This window comes from Melanostigma gelatinosum, assembly GCF_949748355.1.
Source record: "Melanostigma gelatinosum genome assembly, chromosome: 1".
In the NCBI taxonomy this organism is placed as follows: domain Eukaryota; kingdom Metazoa; phylum Chordata; class Actinopteri; order Perciformes; family Zoarcidae; genus Melanostigma; species Melanostigma gelatinosum.
Genome location: NC_136634.1, coordinates 22622167 through 22645267, shown reverse-complemented (window position 1 = coordinate 22645267; position 23101 = coordinate 22622167). Strand labels below are relative to the sequence as shown.

General features: G+C 43.7%; 1 protein-coding gene across 1 annotated transcript in view; it reads left to right on the top strand.

Moving 5' to 3' along the window:
* hydin (HYDIN axonemal central pair apparatus protein) overlaps window positions 1-23101 on the top strand; it is a gene marked incomplete at both ends in the record, with an annotated part of 63979 nt that overhangs the window by 27869 nt on the left and 13009 nt on the right. The window contains 41 exons of the mRNA XM_079282677.1: window positions 2305-2479; window positions 3722-3931; window positions 4271-4471; window positions 4567-4741; window positions 5547-5665; window positions 7579-7706; window positions 8254-8390; window positions 9437-9564; window positions 9659-9772; window positions 10316-10396; window positions 10569-10691; window positions 10788-11027; window positions 11221-11350; window positions 11432-11575; window positions 11672-11842; window positions 12238-12411; window positions 12725-12897; window positions 13137-13211; window positions 13404-13587; window positions 13747-13888; window positions 14404-14557; window positions 14668-14761; window positions 14926-15029; window positions 15964-16119; window positions 16487-16672; window positions 16811-16993; window positions 17172-17413; window positions 17505-17687; window positions 18118-18237; window positions 18327-18486; window positions 18618-18790; window positions 19003-19201; window positions 19343-19436; window positions 19587-19680; window positions 19800-19959; window positions 20075-20157; window positions 20312-20467; window positions 21067-21172; window positions 21813-22017; window positions 22483-22715; window positions 22812-22960. Of these exons, the coding sequence (XP_079138803.1) occupies window positions 2305-2479; window positions 3722-3931; window positions 4271-4471; window positions 4567-4741; window positions 5547-5665; window positions 7579-7706; window positions 8254-8390; window positions 9437-9564; window positions 9659-9772; window positions 10316-10396; window positions 10569-10691; window positions 10788-11027; window positions 11221-11350; window positions 11432-11575; window positions 11672-11842; window positions 12238-12411; window positions 12725-12897; window positions 13137-13211; window positions 13404-13587; window positions 13747-13888; window positions 14404-14557; window positions 14668-14761; window positions 14926-15029; window positions 15964-16119; window positions 16487-16672; window positions 16811-16993; window positions 17172-17413; window positions 17505-17687; window positions 18118-18237; window positions 18327-18486; window positions 18618-18790; window positions 19003-19201; window positions 19343-19436; window positions 19587-19680; window positions 19800-19959; window positions 20075-20157; window positions 20312-20467; window positions 21067-21172; window positions 21813-22017; window positions 22483-22715; window positions 22812-22960 (6258 nt within the window). The remainder of the gene's footprint in view (window positions 1-2304; window positions 2480-3721; window positions 3932-4270; window positions 4472-4566; window positions 4742-5546; window positions 5666-7578; window positions 7707-8253; window positions 8391-9436; window positions 9565-9658; window positions 9773-10315; window positions 10397-10568; window positions 10692-10787; window positions 11028-11220; window positions 11351-11431; window positions 11576-11671; window positions 11843-12237; window positions 12412-12724; window positions 12898-13136; window positions 13212-13403; window positions 13588-13746; window positions 13889-14403; window positions 14558-14667; window positions 14762-14925; window positions 15030-15963; window positions 16120-16486; window positions 16673-16810; window positions 16994-17171; window positions 17414-17504; window positions 17688-18117; window positions 18238-18326; window positions 18487-18617; window positions 18791-19002; window positions 19202-19342; window positions 19437-19586; window positions 19681-19799; window positions 19960-20074; window positions 20158-20311; window positions 20468-21066; window positions 21173-21812; window positions 22018-22482; window positions 22716-22811; window positions 22961-23101) is intronic.

Here is a 23101-nt window from a genome sequence, read left to right as displayed (position 1 = left end):
TGGACAACAGAGTGACGGAGTCATCACTCACAGGTAGAGGAAGTTGAGTTTAAGCCTAGGTGGATCAATGCAATGGCGAGATTCTTGAGCAGCTATATCCACGGTCACTCCTTCAGTCTTTTAAACCTGGAATGTCGCTTTTTTTTCAAACAGTCCAACAATCAGAAACAGCCTTGAGTTTCCTGTTCTTGCATCGTAATGTAAGCATCACGGTACAAGAGTGGTGACATAATTGAATTCTTTCTGCTACTAAAGCACATTCAATATCCATATCTCATCAGAGAGAGGTGACACGTTATTGTGGTTACACATCTTGTTGTCACCGGATCAGATTAGGTGATGTTCAACTTGGCTGTCATTGCACTTTGTTGTCCTCGTACTTCCTGTGTGCAGTGTCGCATCTAACAAGATAAGACTGCAACCAATAGTAAAGAAAGAACAATAAACCAAAGAAGACTGATGCGTATGAAGTAAACAAAGGAACGGATAAAACGTTGAAGGTGAATAGCTACGAAAACAAAGTATAGAGAGACACGGAGCCTCTGACTGACATACATGTAAACACGCAACCGTCTGATCTAAAGGGTAAATGTACTTAGTTACTCTCCACCGCTGGGAATAAAGCCGGTAACACCTCTTGCATAAGCTAAATGGCACATGTCTTGGAAAAAGCTCATTTGCATGGGAGACGAGTGGAACTGGTCATCCTTGCTGGAGCGTTTTTAGTCGTTAAGAATATGACGTAAACTAACGGGAAACCGCAAAAGTGATGAAACCAAAAGTAATGTTTCTGCTGTCAGCTGTTTGATGGAAATGCATAAACATTTACAGTTTAATTGAAATATCAGCGTCAAACCAGCGAGAGCCTCTCTCCCTCTCTCTGTCGCTCTCACGCTCTCTATCTTTGTATCTCTGTCTCACAGACACACACACACACACACACACACACACACACACACACACACACACACACACACACACACACACACACACACACACACACACACACTGAATGTAATCCCAGTAGCCATTTGTCTGTACCAATAGCATTTTCTCAGCATCAAAATCTTTCCCCATCACTCCTTTTTTTTCCCCCAGCAGTCTGCAGGAAGTGAGATGTTTGTGGTTCAGTAGCCTTTGCTGTGTAGATTATTAGTGAGACTGAACATAGCAAAGCAGGCAAACACAGTCACACCCACCCATGAAGGAAAGAATGGACGGAGGAGAGAGAGAGAGAGACACATGTGAGAATCTCAGAGTAGGCTATTTCTGTCTTGAGCCGAACTCTTGCAGAGTCATCATCTGCTGTCTCACCATCTGTTCCTCTGTCCGCACCAGTGGGTTTTAAACTCTTTCCCATGGGGGGGAGGATTGTTTTTCGTTGGGCTTTTACAAACGCTTATCCACCCAAATTGCACCCTATTTTTTTCGAGACATTGACCTGCCGTGTTCGTTCGCTCCAACGTCTGACATTGCTGGACGTACTCATTTGTGATCTCCCTGAGGCCAGACATCAGGCCAGCTTGTCCCAGCGTTCATCACGGACTGACCATACAACAGTGCCCCCTGCTGGTTGTTCTGCCCGCCTCCTCTCACTGCAAGCTGGCACACCAGGGCTGAAGCACCAACTAACAAATGCGTGCGCAGACTTGAATGCTGCCTTACAAGTATGCGCTCTCTGAAGCTCTCACACACACACACGTACACAAAAAACACGTACACACACTGTGGCGATGACGTGGCCAGTGTTCGGTGATTTAATATAGAACGTGTGTAGCCCAGCTTTGAGATGGCTTCACTCACTAAATCTCTTTCATTCTCTTCCATGTTTATTCAGCACTTCACTACAATCTATCCTGACCTGTTTCCTGCTGCTTGCCTATTAAAATTCCTCTTAATTATAGAACACTATGTTTAATTAACTTGATGGATGCACCCAGGCTGATCCCACAGGGAAGGGGAGAGTCGAACAGAGACAGACAATGAGAGTCTGAGTTCTTTGTGGGTGATGAAGATTTTCTTCTCCACTTGGGTATCACAATATGTGTTAATGATAGAAATACAATGGATGCTTATATACCTTGTTGTAGGACATGTGTTACCCTGCTACCTCGTGGACATATTGAGGCTTTCACTGGTCTATTTTCATGAAGTTGGAAGATGGTTTCATGTATTCTCGCCTCTTGCCATTGATTTTCCCCAATGTTTCATTTATCCTCTGTCTGTTTTATGTAGCTTTACTTTCATCGTGGGGAAAAGAAATATCTACTTCAGGGATGTTTTATTCTGCTTTCGCCCTCGTAGAGAAACAGAGACGCTGGAGGCAGAGAGGGAGCAGACAGATTCAGCAAACGGGACCAAAGAAGAAGGGTGCAGTTCCTCTAGAACGCCTTCTTCTTCTGCCTCTTCGGATCCCCTCAGCCCCAGGCCTGGTGCAGATGACCAGAGCAGCTCACGGGGCGCGGTGGGTGTGGAAGAGGTAGGCAAATGCTCGCTTGTAAACAAATCAGGGTTTTCCTTGAGCTTTCACGTTTGTCAGGGGATGGAGGGAACCTGCAGCTGTCTGTATGCTGCAATGCTATGGAGGAAGAAAACATGCACATGCGCATACACACACACACACACACACAGATCTTGTACAACACTCTTTGTTGTACAGCACATTTGAACACACAACAAAGGTTGCCCAAAGTGCTGCGCATAGATAAGCAGTCATACAGTCGAAAAGAGTGGATTACTAAAAGTAATTGATGTAATTTAATGCTGAGAATCTTTTACAAATCAGAGGAGGCTTCATGGTAGTTCCCTGATGTATAATTTGTGTCGGGGATTTATAACATGTGTATGTCATTTGAGGCCACAACTATATTCATTTTCATTATTGATTAATCTCTCGATGATTCTTTGATCAGTCAAATCCACTTCTATAGACCATGTCACAGTTGTAAACATCCCAATGGTGTCCCAGTTTATTTCCTGTTGCAGCTCATGTGGATGACATTAGCTGGCAGGAAGTAAACATGGAGCCAAGCTGTTGCCTAGCAATGCAATTACGTTGAAACAGTCTATAGATTGTAAAAAATAACAATATTGTCGTACCAACAAGGGAAAAATGAAGGCATTTACTATGTATCGATTAAGTCATTGATTCATCAACTCGATAGCATACACCACGAGAGCAAAATCTAAATGAGGGAAAGCGTGCCTGACTGACGGTGCCGGCAGGCAGACAGACGAGCAGGAAGACTGGCAGGCGGGTGGACACCCTGGAGCACAGAGAGCACGATGGAAAACACGATGAAGAAAACAATTACGAGACTGAGTTTCTTTTAGTTCGGCCTGAAATAAATAAACAACGCGGTGGTGAACAACACTCTGGTGAGGAGTGAATGAAGAGGTGGAGAAGATGCACTGCAGGTCGATGATGTGATGGGAGGTGGATGAGTGGGTGTGTGTGTGTGTGTGTGTGTGTGTGGGAGGTGTGTAGACTGGGAGGGTGGATGAGCCGATTACAGGCAGATGTGTGAGAAGACCGGACCAGCAGCCGGGAAGGAAGGCCAAGGCAACACAAACAACATACAAAGACGTAGAGAGACGCATATGAATAAACGCAAATGCCGAACTGTCCCTTTAATGTGAGCGTACAATAACAGCAGAATCAGTAAATAGAAATGAGGATTTCTCTTGTAAGGTCCGCTTGTTTTCCTTTTTGTGCTTCTAGGTGTTTGACATCTTCCCGATATACGGCCGTCTGCGACCTGGGGAGCAGCAGCAGGTCATTTTCACTTTCTTTGGCCACGAAAATATCAGCAGAGAGGTGGTAGCACAGTGCCGTGTAGAGGAGGGGCCGACGTTTGAAATCACACTCAGAGGAGAAGCATCTGTCATCAGCTACAGCCTTGACTCCACGCATATTGACTTTGGTCTGCAGGTATGTAAACAGAGCTCCTTTACCGAGACTTAATCCTCTCAGATCCCCAAGTTCCATTTTGCTCCTTATCACAGTAACAACTATTACAGTGACGCCGTATCTTCTTTCATATTATATTGTAATGATAGTTATTACCATAAACCAAGAGGTTCAAACAGAGGCCAACGACATGCATGCTCTTTTCTAGAAACCATCACTATACTGTGTCATCGTTACAGAGCACCCACTCCACCAAAGAGACACTAGGTGGAGTGGTTTTACCAAAACCTGCCACAAAATGAATTCACATTATCTCCAATGAAAATAAAGGCACTGACAGTTTAAAATGCTTTCTTCCAGCTGTTTGATCACGAAGGGGAAGCTGAGGTGACCCTGAGGAATACGGGCAAGATGGGCTTTAAATTTAGCATCATAGGCCGTCAAAAAGAGGATGAGGAGGCAGGTGAGGATGCAGGGGGACAGAGGAAGGACCAGGAAGAGGAGCAAAATGAGGAAGGACGGGATGTCATACCAGGCCGGCCCATGGTCCTCCCCGCTATGGTGAGTTGGGACTCTTTCAGATGTGGGAAGATCATTGATTGTGCACAGGTTGTTGTTTTTTTACCATATTTTGTGTGTTTTTTTGTGTGTGCCAGGGTTACATTGATCCCGGTGCGGAGCAATGTCTGCGTGTTCTCTACCTCCCAGGCCTCCCCGAGGTGTTTGAGAAGCAGCTTCAGCTGCAGGTGGCTTTCCTGCCACCGCAGCTCATCACGCTGACTGGAGAGGGAGTGTTCCCAAGGATCAGCCTGAACTTACCACAAGACCTGTGTATGCAGAGACATGCTCCCAAACACACAGACATGACCATATCCCTACTAACTAGCCAACAAGGATGAACATTTACAATGAAATATTGTTTTATTTACTATTTATGCTCATCATTTAAGCCAAAAACTGGAATTCCCGCCTCACCGGTTGTATGCATACAGACTGCAAAATGCCCAAATGCGATTATGGTGTCAGTAGAAGGAAATGTTCTCTTTGCATTGGAACGGACTATTGTAAACTCATAAGCTCAGTAAACAGCAGTAACGAAAACGTGGTAAACATGTGGTGTCATAGTTTATCGTCCCTTTTGACTGAATTAAGCTCCAAGTAGGTAATCCTTGTGGCGCTATATCTCAGGAACAGAGGAGGGAATTTCTTCAAATTTGGCACAAACGCCCACTTGAACTCAAGGATGAGCTGAGGTCACTGTGACTTTATGTCCGCCCAGTTCTCTTCAAAGAGAAATCTCAGGAGAACCTGGAGGGAATCTCACTACATCTTACCTGGACTACAGGATGAACTTATTAGAATTGAATGGTCAAAGGTCACCGTGTCCTCACAAAACATAACTCAATAATTCATTTACATTGCTAATCATGATAAATTCACATAAAATGATGAAGTGACGACATTTTGGACAGAGATGGAGGTAAACTGCAACATGACTGGTTGGCGGAGGCATACACGTACTGCGCGGCGGTAATTCTAGTTATATTAGCAATTCCTTCGGTTAATTGACAGGTCTCTATGCTAACGTATACTGACACAAATATAACCCTTTGTATCTGCACTGATTCCCTTGCAGCCGAGGAGTGTTACAGTGATGTGGTGCAGCAGGCCAGAACAGCCGTGGAGGGGGAGGAGCTTATGAATGGAACTGCCGGCGGTGGAGAAGATACAACCGAGGCCAACCGCACCCTCACTGTCAGTGACTAAGATTTAAAAAAAACATTGATTTTATGCATTGACAACCTTGATAACACAATACTAAATATATGTTATATTAATGTTGTTTCCTGTTTAAAATGCCGAGTGAATATATGTATAAAGTCTGTAATGCATGCCCCAAATATAGTTGCTTTCAATAAGGGTATAGCAGTACCGCTACATCTCTGCTTTCAGTAACCAACCTATTCCACAGGGTTTTCCTGCTTCTTATCTGTGCATTGATTTTCCAGGGAGTAGACAAAAGCCATTGAATTACAATGGAAATTGCTATTTTCTGCTCCTCCCCTCTGTACTTATTCATGGTTTTGTGTGTTGCCCCAACGACTTCCCTGACATTTCCCCGTGACTGAAATGAAAATGCAAACATTTCCTTTGCAGATCAGGATAGGAAAGATAAGGACTGCAAGACCTTAGCATACACTTGCAAATAGGCACCATTACCACCTTATCCACAAAACAAAAACCTGACCTCAGCGACTTTCTGTTGCTCGGCCTCTCGCAGCTCTCTCGGGAACCCCTCATCCAAACAACTTCACACTCGACATTGTGCTCCCTTGGGTCCTCCTGAGCATTTCACCTGCCATGATGTAGGTGCAATGCTAGAGTGTACGCGTCATTTGGGTGCAACAGCTCCCACGAACATCGACGGAGAGCGAGCTGTACCCAGGATGCCGTTTTGTAACAGTTAAGTCCCCTTTCAATACATTCCATCCCATCGACCTCAAGAGCTCACACATGACACTACAGTGTGAAGTCGATCGGATGAACGGTTGTGGAGGAAATGGAATACAGACAGACAGAGACTGCTTCCATTTCAGTCAGGTGGTGTGGAAATAAGAGAAGAGGAGGGCAAACTGATTCATGAAATGTTTACTGTTCAAGATTGTGCTGGATTATCCATTATTATATTAGACACCTATACATGTGTTTTAAAGTCAAAATTACAAGGTGGCCAGAATGATAATAATTGTTGGAATGCTGTTAACAGGGGAACAAAGCAAGAAACCTCAGGATAAGCAAAAGAGGAGCGTTACTTCTTCCAGGACAAACAGACATGCAATAGCTGTCATATTTTGCCTGGTCAAAAGTTATAATTTAAGATATCACTTATTCCACTCAGTCTGCCTTGAAGTGGAACAGAACTATATTGGGGCTCTAAAATATTTTTTTGTCTCGGCTATCATGTCCAGCAGTAGGCGATTCATTTTTTCAAATTGAAAACATATATTTCACAAATATGAATAGTAAACGCGAGAAATAATTATTTCACTGTAAATGACACTGCCAGGCAGAGCATGCAACGGGTTGCGCGAAGAGAGCAAACACTTCTGTTTGTGGACCTAAACGGACAAATTTGAGCCAGTGTCGTTGGTAATAACCTGGATTAAAGCAGAACATGGACGCTCCTCTTCCTGGATACCAAGACGACAATGAGGGGAAGCCGAGCCAAAGACCCCCAGGACTTGTTGCAGGGGCATAGTTGTTGCGGGGTTGTTGTGTGAGTGGCCTCATTGTTGTGCAAAGTGTGTACAGCCCAGTTAATTGCCTTGGCATGGCGTCCATGAAATCTTGAACATTGCGTATTAAATCTGTATAAGACTCTCACACAGTGTCTAAAGCTAAAGTAGTACTGGCACTGGAGTTATGACTCATCAGAAAGTAAAAAGTGAGGATATCTTGAAGTCTGAATATTACATTTGCTTGCTGTTAAGAGCTCCAAACTGGGCATGTCATGTGCTTTGACGTGGAGGTACCTCCAATTATTGTTCTCACCGCTGAGACTGTGCTGTTTGGTGCTTACGTAACTCATACTTTTTTAGTAACCTTCGAGTGTTTAATGTACCCTTCCTTCTGTCCCCCTCCCCTTCTCTATTGCCTGCTGCCTCTAGCATGAAAAGCTGCTTCACATGGAGATAGAGAGGACGTTGGTCAAACGGAATGCTCTCGCTGTGACCGGTAGCATGCTGGAGCTCAGAGACCTGCAAGGTTCCTCCAGAAAGTGGCACAAACTTAGCCAGTATGTTCACACACACACACTCGCACGCACGCACACACACACACACACACACATACACACACACACACACACACACACACTTTGGTTGAACAGATGGCCCACTCACTGGTCTGAAAGAAGAACTGTGTTGGGGAATTCAAAGAGTTTGGGTTAATGAATGGTATCTGGCTGGGTAGGATTTTGTTCTGTGGTACTTGTGTAAATTTATGGACGTCATGATTGGCTGTTCTTCACTCATACAATTCCACTCAATGGTCCCTTGTTTACCTTCCACAAGTTGATGTTTAAGGCAAAGAAGTCATTCAATTAAAAATATTGAGATTGTTATTTGCTTGGAAATATATATTTCAATGACATATGATGTAAAATTATAACATTTCATGATCTGACAACTTGAAACATTTGAACTGTTGAATCTATTAATCATCCAGCTGTAGTATGTAAGTATTTCCAAGCCCTGCCTCAGTAAACAAACTTGTGACATGGATGTTGCTTGTTATTGTCTTATTCATGTCTCCTTCCCTAAGTCTCCTTTCCTCTGCCCCAGGTTCCTGCTCCCAGAGTATGTTTTGGATTTTGGTGACGTCATTCCAGGCAGTGTCCACAGTCACACTGTAACTGTGACCAACACTGGTTCAGTGGCTGTGTCCTTCCATGCCAATGGCAAACCTCTAGCCGGAACAGGTAACATAATTCACAAACTTCAGACAACAGAACAACTTGGCTGCATCATAAATCGGCAGTGATTGTGCTTTAGGACACACAGAAATGACATCGGAAACTAGAAAAACAATGCGTCAATCCGTCCCGTGATTCAGGTGCGCTTCAAAAATGTATGTCTCGTCTCTCAGCGGTGGGGTCTTCAGGGAGTGAGGCAGAGTCAGCCAGCCAGATAATTCTTGTGTTTTGGTCTAAATCTGTGACCCTCAACCCACTCTTTTGAAGATAACAGATGGAAAACAACGAGCTGTGAAATACATGTTGCATTAGGAAATAAATGTTGAATTATATAATAAAAGTCGCCTCAAAATATATAGTTATCTTTGGAAAATGCCCCTTTTTAGAATAAGAACATATTTATTTAAACTATATTGAGTAATTTATATATTTAAATGTTATTGCCTCATTTATTTTTTTCAGGATTTATTTAATTGACACATTAATTTATTTCATAGGAATATTAGTTTATTTATTTATGTATGTATTTATTTAACATTGAATGAAATGACATTCCATAGTTATTAATGCTTTAGAGATACTGGTGGGTGGATTTTATTATATCTGGACGGAGCCAGGCGAACTGTTTCCAGTGTTAATGTGAAGCTCAATGAAGCCTCTCCTGGATCCAGCTTCATGTTTAACAGACAGATATGACAGTGTTGTGTATCTTCTCCTCTAACTCACAGCAGGACAGCGAACAAGCGGATTTCCCAAAATGTTAAACTGTTTAAATTAGGCAGGAGAGACAAGTTTACAGAGTCATATAGATATCATTTTGTTGATGAAGCCTAAAGTGAGATGATACTACAGAAGAAGGATACGGATAAAAGATGAAATTGAATTGATGGATTGTCTCAAAGGCAGTGCCGCATCATCAATGGGGTGATAATCTGCCTTCTGATATTATTCCCTCCGTTTTCAATAGGATGTTTTATTTTCTATTTCCTCTCAATATTCTACATTTTGCCTGAAATGAATAATACTTTGAGTGTGTCGTTGCCTCTTCTAAGGATTCAGTGCAGACGTTAATAGGGTGAAGAACCTGCCCTGTGGAGAGACACAGACTTTCACAGTTAAATGTGCCCCCCAGAGAGCCAACCTGAAGACTGGGGACACAAGTGTTGTCATGCCAATACAGGTGCAACATGTCGACACAATTGACTCATTGTCACCTTTTGTTGATCAGTAGCATTGTGACCTCGTTTCTAAGTTGTCTTTGCTTGGCTTTACAGGTCGCAGGCGGCCCGGTGGTCCAGGTGCGGCTGTGTGCGGTGTTAACTCTGCCGGCCGTCACCGTTTCCACGGATACACTGCAGTTTGGCACTGTGCAGTGTGGCATGTGTCAGGTAGATACAGTGTGACAAGACACGGTTATGTAGCCCTGCAGAGGTTGCTTGTTATGTTCCATGATAAAAATGCAGCGCTGGAAGTTTGGATAATTATATAATCTCTGACACTGATTTGACTAAAATTGGATAATTACACAAATTGAGATAAAATCTTCTTTGACTGCCCTTTATATTTCAATCTGTGTTATCAAAAGTAGGACAACAGGAAGCACACATTCTGTATGCAGCTTAACACTGCTGGGTGTGTGTGTGCGTGGCACGCTAATGAGCGGCACTAATTAGAGACCAGTGTGCTGCCTCACTGTGGTGCCATCTTGCAGACAGATCGGGTCAAGTTCATCATTTCCATACAGCTCAGACAGTTGAACTGCTTGAACGTGGTTGTGGCTCTGCATCTTTAATACGTCAGAGCGTTGTGATTCGTGATTTTGTGCTGAAGCAGCATGAACACCATGTATTACCTGAAGATCAATTCATTCTGTTGTAGCCAAACTGACATGAGAATGCGCACTCAGGTTGTTGTTTGTTGTTCCCCATCAGATGAAGACAATACAGCTGGTTAATCATGAGTCTGTGCCGTGCCGCTGGAGAATAGCTGAGAAGGGAAAGCCTCTTGAAAAGGTATAACCGCTTAATCTTTTCCATCTCATTTTATTATTTGATCTCCAGGTAACAAAAAACTACCTCTACATGGTGTCTACCATCTTTAGCTTTAGGAAAAAGAAGCGTTTGGAATAGTATCTGAAAAAGATAAGCAGACAAAACTGCATTCGGTGTTCTTGCTCTCTGCCAGCATAAAAAGGACGTGCAGATGCAGCGACCAGCTCCCGTGGTGTTCAAGATGATCCCCAGCTCTGGCATGCTGTCCCCTGGTGAACGAGTCAACGTCCAGATCACCTTCAGCCCCGCTGAGGGGGTAAAGAGCTTCATTGATTTTCGACAATCGGCACAATACACAGCAGAGCGTCATGGCGTGACATGGATTGGTGACCTCATGCACGTGTCTCTGCAGCATCCTTACAACATGCAGCTACTGGTCCGTGTGGCTGAGAGCAGCCAGCAGGTGTTGATTGCAGCCCAGGGGCAGGGTGACGAGCCACATCTCGAGTTCTGCCCGTCGGTGCTGGAGCTGGGGCCATGCTTGCCTGTCGCCACTGAGGTTGAGGCTGAGGTCACCGTCAAGAACCGCTGCCCTTTCCCCGTTGAGTTCTACTCCCTGGACTTTGACAAACAGTATCTGGAGGAAGAAAAGGTACCACAGAAAGTGAAGTCACATGTTTTTACCTAATCTTTCCAACCACTCTCGGAGATGTCCTTTCTTTTATCTTATTTCCTCATCTGGTCCCTCACAACTTTTCACTTTCTGTCTGTTCCCTTTTGTGTTTTCTTCCCGTCCTGGTTTCCTTCTCCCTCTCCTCTCTTTCCCATCACTTCCTCCCATGTAGATCCTGCGTCTGATGCAGGGTTATGATGAGAACAACATATTACTGCTGCCTCCCAGAGCCCCTGGAGAAGGTCTTCCCACAGAACTGCTCGTGTACTACCAGGAGCACTGCTCCCAGCTGAAAGACGACGGTAGCTTCAAGCGCACGTGATCATTAAGCACTGAAATCATATACCATACCTGTTTTAATCCAATCTACCTGTGTGCAGCAGAACGGAAGGAAGGCCTGGATGAAGAAGAGGCCGTGATGGGTGACACATATGAGGAAGAAGTGAGGTCAAGACAAAACGATGCCCACTCAGCAGACAGCAAAGTGGAAGAAGTGCACACTTTAACTGTGAAACAAGCTGAACTACGTGAGTACAACGATGTTAAATACAAAACTTGAAAGTAGCCTGAGGTGAGTGTAATGTCCACGAGTACTGTGTGTTAAGTAACGCTTGTTCTTTCAGTCGATTCGGAGATGACCATAGAGGGAAGCAGTGGGGCACTGGGGCAGCTAGAGATGACCCCCGTCTCCAGAGCAATTGCCCGCCACATGCGTGATGATCTGTCACCTGAGGCTCTGGCTGCACGCAACCACAAAGGCATTGCTATTATTGTATATGGAGCCCCACTGACAGGTGATGCAATTCATTGAGTAATGAATCAATTAAAAGTAGATTATGTGTTGTAAATCAAGTAAGATGATGTCACCTAATTTGCAGAATCGTCATATTTGAATCAAATAAAATCCTTGTCCTTGTCCTTGCAGTTGTAATGCAATGAGTTCCTCAAAAGAGACTTCAGAAAGATTATCCTGGCAATACTTTTTTTTTCACCTGATCTTAAGTCATAAACACGGGAGAGAAAACCATCAGACTCAAAAGGATCACCCACATTTATTTTTATAACTTGCCTCTTTAGGGCTTCCGTACTATACAGTACACATATTACATCCTGTTTAAATACCCAGTAACCTGGGATTGATGAGTATGTATTTGTAAAATAGTGTGTGTGTCCCGGTTCCCCACTTTAGATAACGGCAGCATAGCGGCTGCTCTGGCACGTCAGTACGAAGGGGCGTGCCTGAGTGTTGATGCCGTGGTTACAGAGGTGCTCGTCAATGGCACTTCACCTGTTAGCCGGACTGCAAGACAACTCTATGACTGTGCTGCTGCCCAGTATGCTAAGAAGAAGCCTGAGGAGGCTGGTAAGAACAAAACACGGTGCACGCAGTGCAATGCTTATGTGGGATTTTTTTTGCGTTCTGTTTGGGGAGTTGCAGACGACTAGAAGTGAGAGAAGTGGCTCGTAATGGCCAGACTAGCAACGTTTTTCTGTACTTTCAATGTGCATTTAATCACCAACCACTTCACAGGAACGGCTCAGTAGTCCACAATAAAAGACTGTGATTACAGTACTAAGCATCTTCTATAGTCAGACAGGACACTACTGCAGAAGAGCAGAGTGTTGAGTAACATTGGTAAATGAAGGCGAAAGTAAATCTATACATCTGCTTTCAGGTCAGACCACAGAACCAGGACCCGCAGCAGATCTAGAAGCCTCAGCTCCACATTCAGCTCGAGCTTCACGTGATGCGGTGGAAGTTCCTTCAAAACCCAGTGAGGACGGCTTCAGTGGAAATGACTCCAAGGCTCCTCGGGAGACTGAAAACACACACCTTGCCCTTTGCCTGGTACATTTTCTCATCCTCTGCTCATCTGCTGTTTTTATCGTGTTCTGTCTAACCATTGTAATCCAGGTTTGTGAATTGAAAAAGAAGTTTCTTCTATAAATTGAGGGTATAAACCTACTTGATACAGCTTCATCTTTGCAAGGCAAATTTCTCTTTTAATATCTGGTTGTAATTGAAATGAAATACAATGTAATAATTGAATATGATAAACCAATTGTTTGGGTGTGGTTTCGCTTCAGGGAGGAGATGTGACCTCACTCAACAATCTCTTGCCTGAACAGCTATTGGTTGATATCCTGACAGAAAGATTTCAGGTAAGTTTACACACAGTTTCTCTTGTAGTTTTGCAGTTTATTGTATTAGTATATTGTGAGTTACATTACAAAAAATATATCAGATATGTATTATGTGTAATGCTTAAAATATGTTTCACGTATTAAGTGTCATTTGTGTCTTCTCATTTTTGTTTTCTTTGTCTGGTCACTGTCATGGCGTCCTGATAACAGCTAAGCGACTGTCACCGTGGCATCGTGGTTGACGGCCTGGAGTCTGTGTACGCTCAGTCAGCAGCCTGCACACTGCAAATTGTTCTCAGGGCTCTTAATAACCGTAAACACATCTTTGTAGTCAACCTGTCTGACTCCTACGCTGCCCTGAAGGCACGGGAGGAAGCACAGAAAGAAGCCGAGGGTAAAAAAAAGAAAGAAATGCTGCAGCTAATACATCAATTCTTATACAGAGGTCATAAATCATCAAAGTTATTGTATTTGTATGTCTAATCAGAAGGGTTCATGGCACTGTAAAGTATGTGGAACTGTCTGTGTGTGTCTGTGTGTGTGTGTCCTTCAGAGGCTCTGCAGAAAGAGAAAGCTGACAGGGAGGAGCAGTTGCTGCAGGAGCTGGATGAGGAGAAGTATGACGCTCTGTCAGGGGAGGAGAAGGAGCGTATTTACCAGCGACTAAGAGAGAAGCACAGACAGCAGAAACTCAGGTACTGACTGGAGAGTGGCCCAACACATCTGAACCTAAAACCATTTTGCTTTCTGAGGTTTGCTAATACCAGTGTTTTAAGTCGGATTCATCCCTTTCTCCCAACTGGACAAACCTGTCGCAATTTCGTCATCTTCACATTTCAAATGATTATGAATGCAACCCTGATGCAGAAGGAACAACAAAAAGAGATGATCAAAGAAACAACCCAGTAGTTATGTCGGAATAAACTATACAGGAAAACGTATACAGGGAAATAAAGATATGATCAAATAGATATCAGATGTGCCCGCATACCTGGATGAAATCCTCAGTTTAACGCTCCAGTTTTTCATGTTGTGTGCATGACTGTACTTGTTTGAGATTGCCTCTACATATTCGTTTTTTAGTTTTTGTTCACAATAATGAATTAAACTGTTGGGGCTCTTAGTAGACGCAGCTTTCACCAAAGAATTGGTGATATTCTAAACCAAACAAACATAAAAACGTGTGAATGTGTGTGCGCCTGTGTAAAAGGGAGCTCAAGCATAAAGCGAAAGAGGAGGAAGAAAAGAGGCTCCAGGAGGAGATGAAAAGGTTGAGGGAAGAAGAGTTGAAGATGAAGAGCAGAAAGGGCGGAAAGAGGGATTCTAAACAATTGTCGAAGAAGATCTTGCTGGAGTGGAAGCAGGTCTGAATACAGAATGTATTCCATACCAACACTCTTTAATGAACAAAATCCTGTGTGAATAACAACAATGGTGGTCATCATGAAACTCATTGGTTTGGTTTCCTCTGCAGTCAGCAGATCCATCGAATTTGCGGCGGATGTCTTCCTGTCACAACTCTAAAGAGTCACTCGTGGACGCCAGAGAGCAGCATAATTCAAATGAAGGTGCAAGCAGGGGCAAAGAATCCGCCTTTTGTTTAATGCTGCACACAAAACATTCTCCAATATCTTGGCACCAGGACAATGTGAATTATATCAAGCAAATAGTAGTATGTAGACTGTAATCTGATTGGTTAGTTGCTGACATATGGTCCCCTCTGCTGCTACAGTGCATCACAGCAAAGAGGCGGGTGATTTGCAAAAGCAGACGGAAGAAACCAAAGCCGTGCATGCAGAGTCTCCTCAACCCTCAGACCAGCTGGAGAGAGAAAGGGTAGGTTTACACTACAAATACACTGTATTTGAATATTATCAGTAGGTACTGATAATTACATGTACCTACAATACGTGAAACTAGGGAATAACGGGTAAAAATGTGAGATCTTTTGAAGGTATTTTATAATGGACTTTGTTTTTAACTACTGGCTACTTGTTCTAATATTACTGGGTAGAGTATGGCCTACTGAGCCACACAACTGTAAACTTTGGGGGAAGATGGAGTAATGACATCTGTAGAGCTTTATAAATCTGCTGTGAGTCATTTTTAAAATTGCCAACACTACTTGAATATGCTGACGATAACAAAAAGAGGACAGGCCAAATAACAACTGGGTCCAACAACTGGGTGTTTTTACCGTGGAACAAACAGAAGTCCAGGGAAAAGAGTGTTGTTAGGAACCTACTGCAGAGGCATAGCCTATATGCTTTCATGTTGCGAAGTAGTTCAACAACATTGTCCTTATAGGTCTTAAGAAGCCTGAGGTGTTACAGTTGTATATGGAACTGTTGTTCATGTTGTCATAGAGTACAGTAAGTAGTTCCTACAATAAATACAGCTGGACTGAGAACCAGGAGTTGCAATCTAACGGCCAAGGCAGTTGTAGGGCACTCTCAATGATAGTCACCCTCATGCATCCGACGTCTTGTTCTCTTGTTCCTACATGAATTTAAAAAAATGTAATCGTTATCAATGTTTGTCTTCAATCTCAATATGGACCCATCTACAGCAGGAATGACATTCAATCACCAACTTTGCAATCATAACTGACTTGAAGTATGTTTTGTGATCTCAAGAGTGTAGAAAGTGCAGCGATGAAGAGGCTGAGAGAAGAACTGTTCTGTAATATTCTGTTGCCTCTGCCACACCAGAAAAAAACATAAAATGCTGATGACCGCTTTGTAATACCCTTGATGTTTCGACTATCCAGCCAATCCAGTGCATTGTGGATGAGCTGCAGTCTCAGTTCAGTGCGTATGAGCAGAGCCAGGGACAGGTGGAGCACATCTTGCAGCACTGGGACCGAGCCCGGGGCTTGTTGTTGGTCCCGTTCCCCGTTGGAGAGGATGCCCCAATAGAGAAGCGGGTGAGGTTGATGACCGTCAGTCATGTTTTCTCTATAATTATGTTAAGACTGCCTGGAAAAATGAAGACAAAGATGCTGTTCTTCTTTATCCTCTCCTAAACTGCTGCCTGCCGCTCAACAAGCCTGCTGCATTTTAAATAACATTGGAACACTCCAACCTTTCTTCTGATCCCAACAAAATGGTTGTTTCCAACCATTTTCATTCACAGCATAGACTATATTCCTGTTTTAGAAATTGTAATCCCTTACACTATTTGTTGCCAGGGAAAAGTAATGATATTACAGAATGCGTGACTGAGAAATGTGTTGCTGCAAAACATTGGTCATAACACACCAATGTGATACATCGTCACCCCTGTGTGCACAGACCGCTGTTGTTAGCAAGAAGAGCAAGAGAGCCGGCAGCAAGGTCTGTTCTCCAATACCCAGTCAGATGGCAAACACGGTGCTTCCACGGGACATCATCCCTCATATTGTCCTGAATGTGACAGGGAAAGACTCTCCGAGTGCTGCAGAGCTGCTCAAAGGCAGCACCCTGCCTCCACTGGACGAGGTACGGCGGATTTTTCTGTTTTTGTAGTAAATATAATTTACTGTATACGTCTTCCGAAAATGTTGTCTATTTCTTGTTTTTTTCATCGGTTGACCACCATTGGCTCATCTGTTTCCTTCTCCCCTCTGATCTGGTTAGGTGTTGGATGATTTGGGGTTGGGACCCAGCGGCCCACCCATCCCGCCTCCCACCACTTTCTCGATGGTTCCTTTCCCCAAAAACAGGGAGCAATCTGACAGTCAACTCACCTGTAGCTGTTTCACCTTCCTGGTTCCCTCAGGGCTGGACGAACAGGGAGATGTGCGAGTATCAGTTGTAAAGGTGATGGTTATTTCACACCAGATGAATATACGCTAAAACAAGTGCAAAATTACCAGCGTGGAAGTGACAATTGTTTCCAAGAAGCAGCAGGATTTACAGGAAATGTGCTACCAATTTACTGTAAAAAGTGATGTCACCATCTAATATTGAGCGTGGTGTTTATGTGTGCACATTAAAGAAAAAGGCAGCAGGAACAGTTCCCAAAGGTCACAGCAAGAGCAGCATGGAGGAGGTTGCAGTTACAAAAAACAAAGTTAAAAAGAGCAGAGAGAGTCAGAAGAGCAGGAGACTAACTTCAGCCAAGACAAAGGCAAAGGACTCGGACCGGCCTCGCTCACCTCTGTTACACGGCGCCTCCTCGTCTGACTGCACTGAACAAGACCAACACCAAGAAAACTTAGAGCTGAAACGCAAGCAGAGGCAAGGGAAGACACTCCACAACCACAAATAGGGTTTCATTCTTTGCAACGTTGCTGTTGTTTGTACTAAGTGTGTGTGTGTTTGTGTGCAGCCTGACAACATTTCGGTGGGTTGTACCAGCCAACGGTGAGTTGGTTCTGAAGATCTGGTTCTACTCGGAGTCCCCTGAGAGGTTTGAGCAGACCTTCGGCTTTGAGCTCCTGGGGACCCGGAGACTCTACCAGCTCCTCTGCAGAGGAATCTGCACCTACCCCTCCATCTGCAAAGACTACATGTCAGTCAGCATTGTTTAACAATAACTTAATGCAGAAATATAAATGGTGAAGACAGAGGGGATGTTACAGATACAAATCAACACTACACAATCATTACATTTTGATATTTCACCCAATATTTCTAAATAAAGTAGTGACGTCAGTGTTCTATCGTAGACTGACGGTTACAAAATCAGTCAGAAATTTGAAACGAATTGCCTAAAAAGATCTTAAAGCCCAAATGCATTGCACTGCACTGCTGAAATTCATGGGAATTGAAATGTAAAATTAGCACAATTAGAAGCTGAACTGCATTACCTAACAAACATCCTCTATTTCTTTCTTTTAAGAATAAAATATATAAATATTTACAATTCTCTTTTAATGCATGAAGGTCTGACTAAATGTGATTCCAGTTGGACTTAATGTTACCATTCATGCATTCCTCAGGACTCTCTTTGCCCACAGTAAGAAGGCAGCACAAATGGAAGAAGGGCTCCAGAAGACTTACATGATCAAACCTGAATGCTTTGAGTTTGGACCGATACTCTGTGGCAAGACCAGAGACAGGTAGAGTGATGGCTGTGAATGTTGCAGTGTGGTCGTATCAGTCTTTGCCTTTTATATTTACAGATTCACACGTGTCTGTGTCCGTGTAGATACAAGGAAAATAGGTACACAGAGAACACGGAGCAACTAGTGATTCATAACAATTCAGTCCTGGAGGCTGAGGTCCAGTTCCATTTCCTGCATGATAGCCAGGCCACCACATATCTGCTGGACCCCCCAACCATGACTCTTAAACCTGACCAGAAACAGGTACCCGACAGATCTAACGGCACTGGGAAATACAAGATATACAATATTTTGGTGTTCATTGTAGTTGTATATGGATGATTATAATATTATAACATGCGTTGGTAAATGTAAATGTTCTTCTGTCCTGCTAGGAGTTGACAGTGTGCGCCTACCCAACAAAACTGGGACAAATGAACGACAGCGTTGTGTGCCAAATCAAGGACAATCCGGAGCTTGTCATCATCACCCTCTCCTGCTGGGGCGTCCGGCCGGAGCTGGAGCTGGACTGCAAGCATTTTCACTTTAAAAGGACTTTGCTGCACAGGTACCAAAAACATAGAATACCAATTCAGGGAAGAGAAATTCAAGAGTATCAAGTGATTTTCACAAAGCACAAGTGAACCCCCTCCAAAAAGGAAGCAGTGTGATAAAGTCAAAATCCTGTGCATCAATTACAGTGACAACAGCAATTATTTTCTGTCTATGCCTTTGTCCTTTTTTCACGGTCAACGTTCCTTCTTCCTCCCTTCTCTCTAGGCGGGACACTCACAGCGTGGCGCTGCATAATAAGACGGCTCTGCCAGTGTCTTGGAGCCTTCAGGGTGTGAAGGAGTTGGGTGATGAGTTCAGTGTACCACAGGATGAGGGCATCATCCCACCCAACTCCTCTTTCCCACTGTGCTTGTACTTCAGGGCCAGGAGGCCACTCCACATTAAGAAGATCTTGCGTCTGGAGGTGTAGTAAAACTATGACATCACACATGCTGTAATGAATGATAAATATAGCATACAGAGTCAATGCAGATATGTGTCAAACTAGGTATTTCACATGTCAGTTTGTATGTATATACAGTACGTGCTCTGTGTTTTGTTTCAGGTTTCCGATGTGGAGAAGATTCTAGGCATCGTGCACACAGAAAACCTTCAGGTCAGCGCTGAAGCCTATGACATAAATCTAGAGATTATACCAGGTAAGAACTGGTAGAGCTTACAAATACAAAAACATAACATTTCCGTCTCTACCTTTGTAAATCATGTAATTCAGACTGATATTTGAATCCAGTGTTTACCGTTGGGTTGATCATCGTCATTCAAATGAAACGCTCTTGTTTCTGAAGCAGATGGCCATGTGGACTTTGGAACCATCAAAGTCTTTGAAAATGCCGAACTGTCTCTCAGGATGAAAAACCAAGGGAAATATGAAATAGCCTACAAGTGAGTTTGAACTGCTACTTCTTGACTTTTAAAGTATCAGTTTGGGTTTGACATTACTTCAACTGAACTACCGTGGAGCTAACAACGTTGTGAAACTTGCATTCGTCTCCTTCCACAAGGTTTACATTGCCGCAGACTGGCCAAAACCTGGACTCCATTTTCAAGGTGTCCCCCATGAGTGGGACTGTAATGCCCCACAAGAAGCCCACAACAGTGCAAATACTCTGCAGGCCCAACAGAGAAGTCTTCATTAGAGAGCAACCTGTCCTGGCTTGCCAGGTCAGAGCCGTACAACGGTCTTAGTGATTACAGTGGTGGAGGTTGAACTATATGTTCATGGTCATTCATAGAAGCAGTTTAGAGCTCACTCAAGTTAAGATGTCCTCTTCTGCAGGTGATTGAACCCAGCATTGGGAATGGAGGAGAAACCGTAGCTACCATAGACATCAAGGTTTCAGTCAAGTCTGTCTTCTCCAGGTGAATGCTTGATTCATACTATCATATCACTTTTGTGTAATATGCATTAGTATTTAAGGAACAATATTACAATCAATTCAGATTGCGTCATCGCTCTTTGTTTTTTTACCATTTCACATTTGCACAAATTCTGAATTGCTGTGTGGTCCTTTAGGTACAAGATCACACCTGCATGTGACCTCAACTTTGGCCCACTGGTCTATGGCTGCAAGAAAAGCCAGAGCTTCACTATTGCGAACAACGGAGACTTTGAGACCTGTTTCACCATCCGCCGCATGACCACGGACCCTGCGCCACCGGGGAAGGCAGGGTAGGAGAACAGAACACACACACACACAAAGTCAAACACAAGGGCTGGTACTTTTCTGAAACTAAGATGGAATGGAAGTCATTCAAAAAAATAAAAATGCTTTGAAACCACGAATCAAGTTTTAAAGTAGTGGAAGTTTAAAAATAGAAGCTCAGTTCTTGGCTTGTTGATGAGATACTGCACATTCTAAACCATGTCTGCTGCCACAAGTGACACAATCCCATAATAAAATGTAATATAACGGAGAAATGACATTTCGATGAACCATCATTGTGTTGTCAATCCCTCCAAATGTTGTTGTTTTTTCGCCTATTAGTGGGAATGTGCTGCTTTTATGCTGATGAGCCCTGTGATATAAAAGTAAAACAAATCAAAAACAATACAGACTACAATTGCCAATTCATATGACTTGGGTTTATGTAATTCCAATTCAGTGGTGAGCAAGACCAAAAAAAAAAAAGCTTGTGCATAAATGAAAGGTCTCAACTGCTTGTTTGACGCGATGACAAGCTGAAGGTCTTAAAACTGTCATAGTCCTTCTCCAGAATCAGTTTGCTTGAAGATAAATTGTGGTTTGTGTCCCTGTGTGCTGGTCTCAGGGGTCCAGGTAGGAAGACGCCTCAAGAGAGCCAATCAGAGAGACGCGCTTCAGACGGTAGCAAACTGAGACGCGAGTCTGTCCAGAAAGACAAGAGTGTGTTAAAGGTGAGAGACTGCTGGTGGAGGCGATAACAACCAGAGTGTCAGAGAGCCCATTTTACTCACAGAGGTAATCGTTGAAAAAGCACGACGTGCTAATTGATGTTTTGTATGAATCGATCAAACGTGATGTTATCTTTGCTGATCCTACACATTTACGACAGTATAGCAGACCTTTTTCACAGCAGCATTGTAACTTGTCAAACAGAGGTGTTACTTATTAATTGATGGCTTGATGGAACAAAGCCATTGTTAACTTTATTAGACCCACCTGTGGTTTTCCAAACATATAATGTGTCGTATATGTCTGCTGTGAAAAGTTCTAGGGTGCGTTTCATAAATAAAAAAGAGTGCTCTGATGCTCGCGAGGCTGTCTCGTTAGCACGGTTTATTCAGAAGATACAACGACGACGCAATCTTTAATGGAAAGAAAGAAAAGTATAAAAAACATGCTCTTGAGATCCATGTCAAAATACCAGGAGAGCTTTTTGTCTTTTGTGTGTAAGTTTTCATTTGCACAACGAAAATGAAGCCGATGAAAAAAGCATGCATGAAGAGACACCTTCCATCCATGTTATTGACTGTGCTAGTTTCCCTCGCAGTGTTCTCATCTGTACCTCACTGATCCTCCCACGTTTCTCTCCAGAATCGCCTCACCGCGGGGGTGTTCTCAGTGACTCCCTGCGCCGGGTGCTTGCAGCCAGGCTCCCAGCAGGTGGTGACAGTGGACTGTGTGGCTGAACAGCTGGGCAACTGTAACCAGGGTTTGCTCATTGACGTCAGTGACCGTGATCCTTCAGACCAGCCTGATGGCATACCGTACAGACTGCTGGCTGACGTCTGCAGGCCAGGTGAGAGCAGTGTGATCTTACTCTGTCTGACTTGATTAATGAACAAAACCTGACCAAAGTTGTGGGTCGCTTCCAAATATCTCACCTCCATGCTTGTCAGCCGTCAATAAATTTGGAACAAACGTCCACTCAAAGATGAACTGACTACATTTTTAGTGGTCATATGTAAAGGTCCCTGTGATCTCACGTCCGTCCCATTGTCATGATATCTCAAGAAACTCCTTGAGCGAATTTCTTTCAATTTAGCACAGCGTCCACTTAAACTTAAGGTTGAAGTTATTAGAATTTGGTGGTCACCGTGACCTCCCAAAAAGCATTTTTGGCTGATGATCACTGGTGATCATTTTGATCAAAGTGATCATTTTTGGACGGACATGGATGCGAACCTCAACAGGCTTGGTTAGCGGAGGCATACAACCGCGAGGCAGTAATTGTAGTTTTCCTTCCTTTCGTTTTGTCTCCCAGGTATAGCGTCAGACATGGCATCCATCTTTGAGGAACACCATCTGTGCCACTACAGCAGTCAGCTCTCCTCTGAGCAGTTTTGCAATGCTGAACGCATTTACGTCCGGGACGAGAACAAGTTCATTTTCAACAAAATCCTGGTGGGGCGGACGGCCCGGGCCCGATTCAAACTCACCAACAACAGCAAGGTGCCCTGTGTGCTCAGCTTGGCCATCAAGTATGTTGGCACTAAGGTAAGGCGTGTAAAGGACACACAGATGAATGCGCACAGGAGTATTTCTGATTGAGGTACACAGTAGTTAGCATGTCAATACGGTGTTTCCTTACAGACGTGCCGTAGCGCGGAGGTTTTTGATTTGTCTGCTACAACACTGAGCATCCCCAGCAAGTCACACTTGTTCGCTGTGGTCACCTTCACACCTCAGGCGATTCAGCTCTACAGTGCTGTGTTTGAGGCCACATTGGAGACAATCACCAGGTATGAGTTCATGACTGCGTATGCTACTTTACTGCTCTCTGTGCTGTCGATTGGTCCATTCATTTCCACTACTAATGTGAATGTGTTAACAGAATAGCATCACCTCTTGTCTTTCCACTGCCCACCGACTCTTCTCTCTGT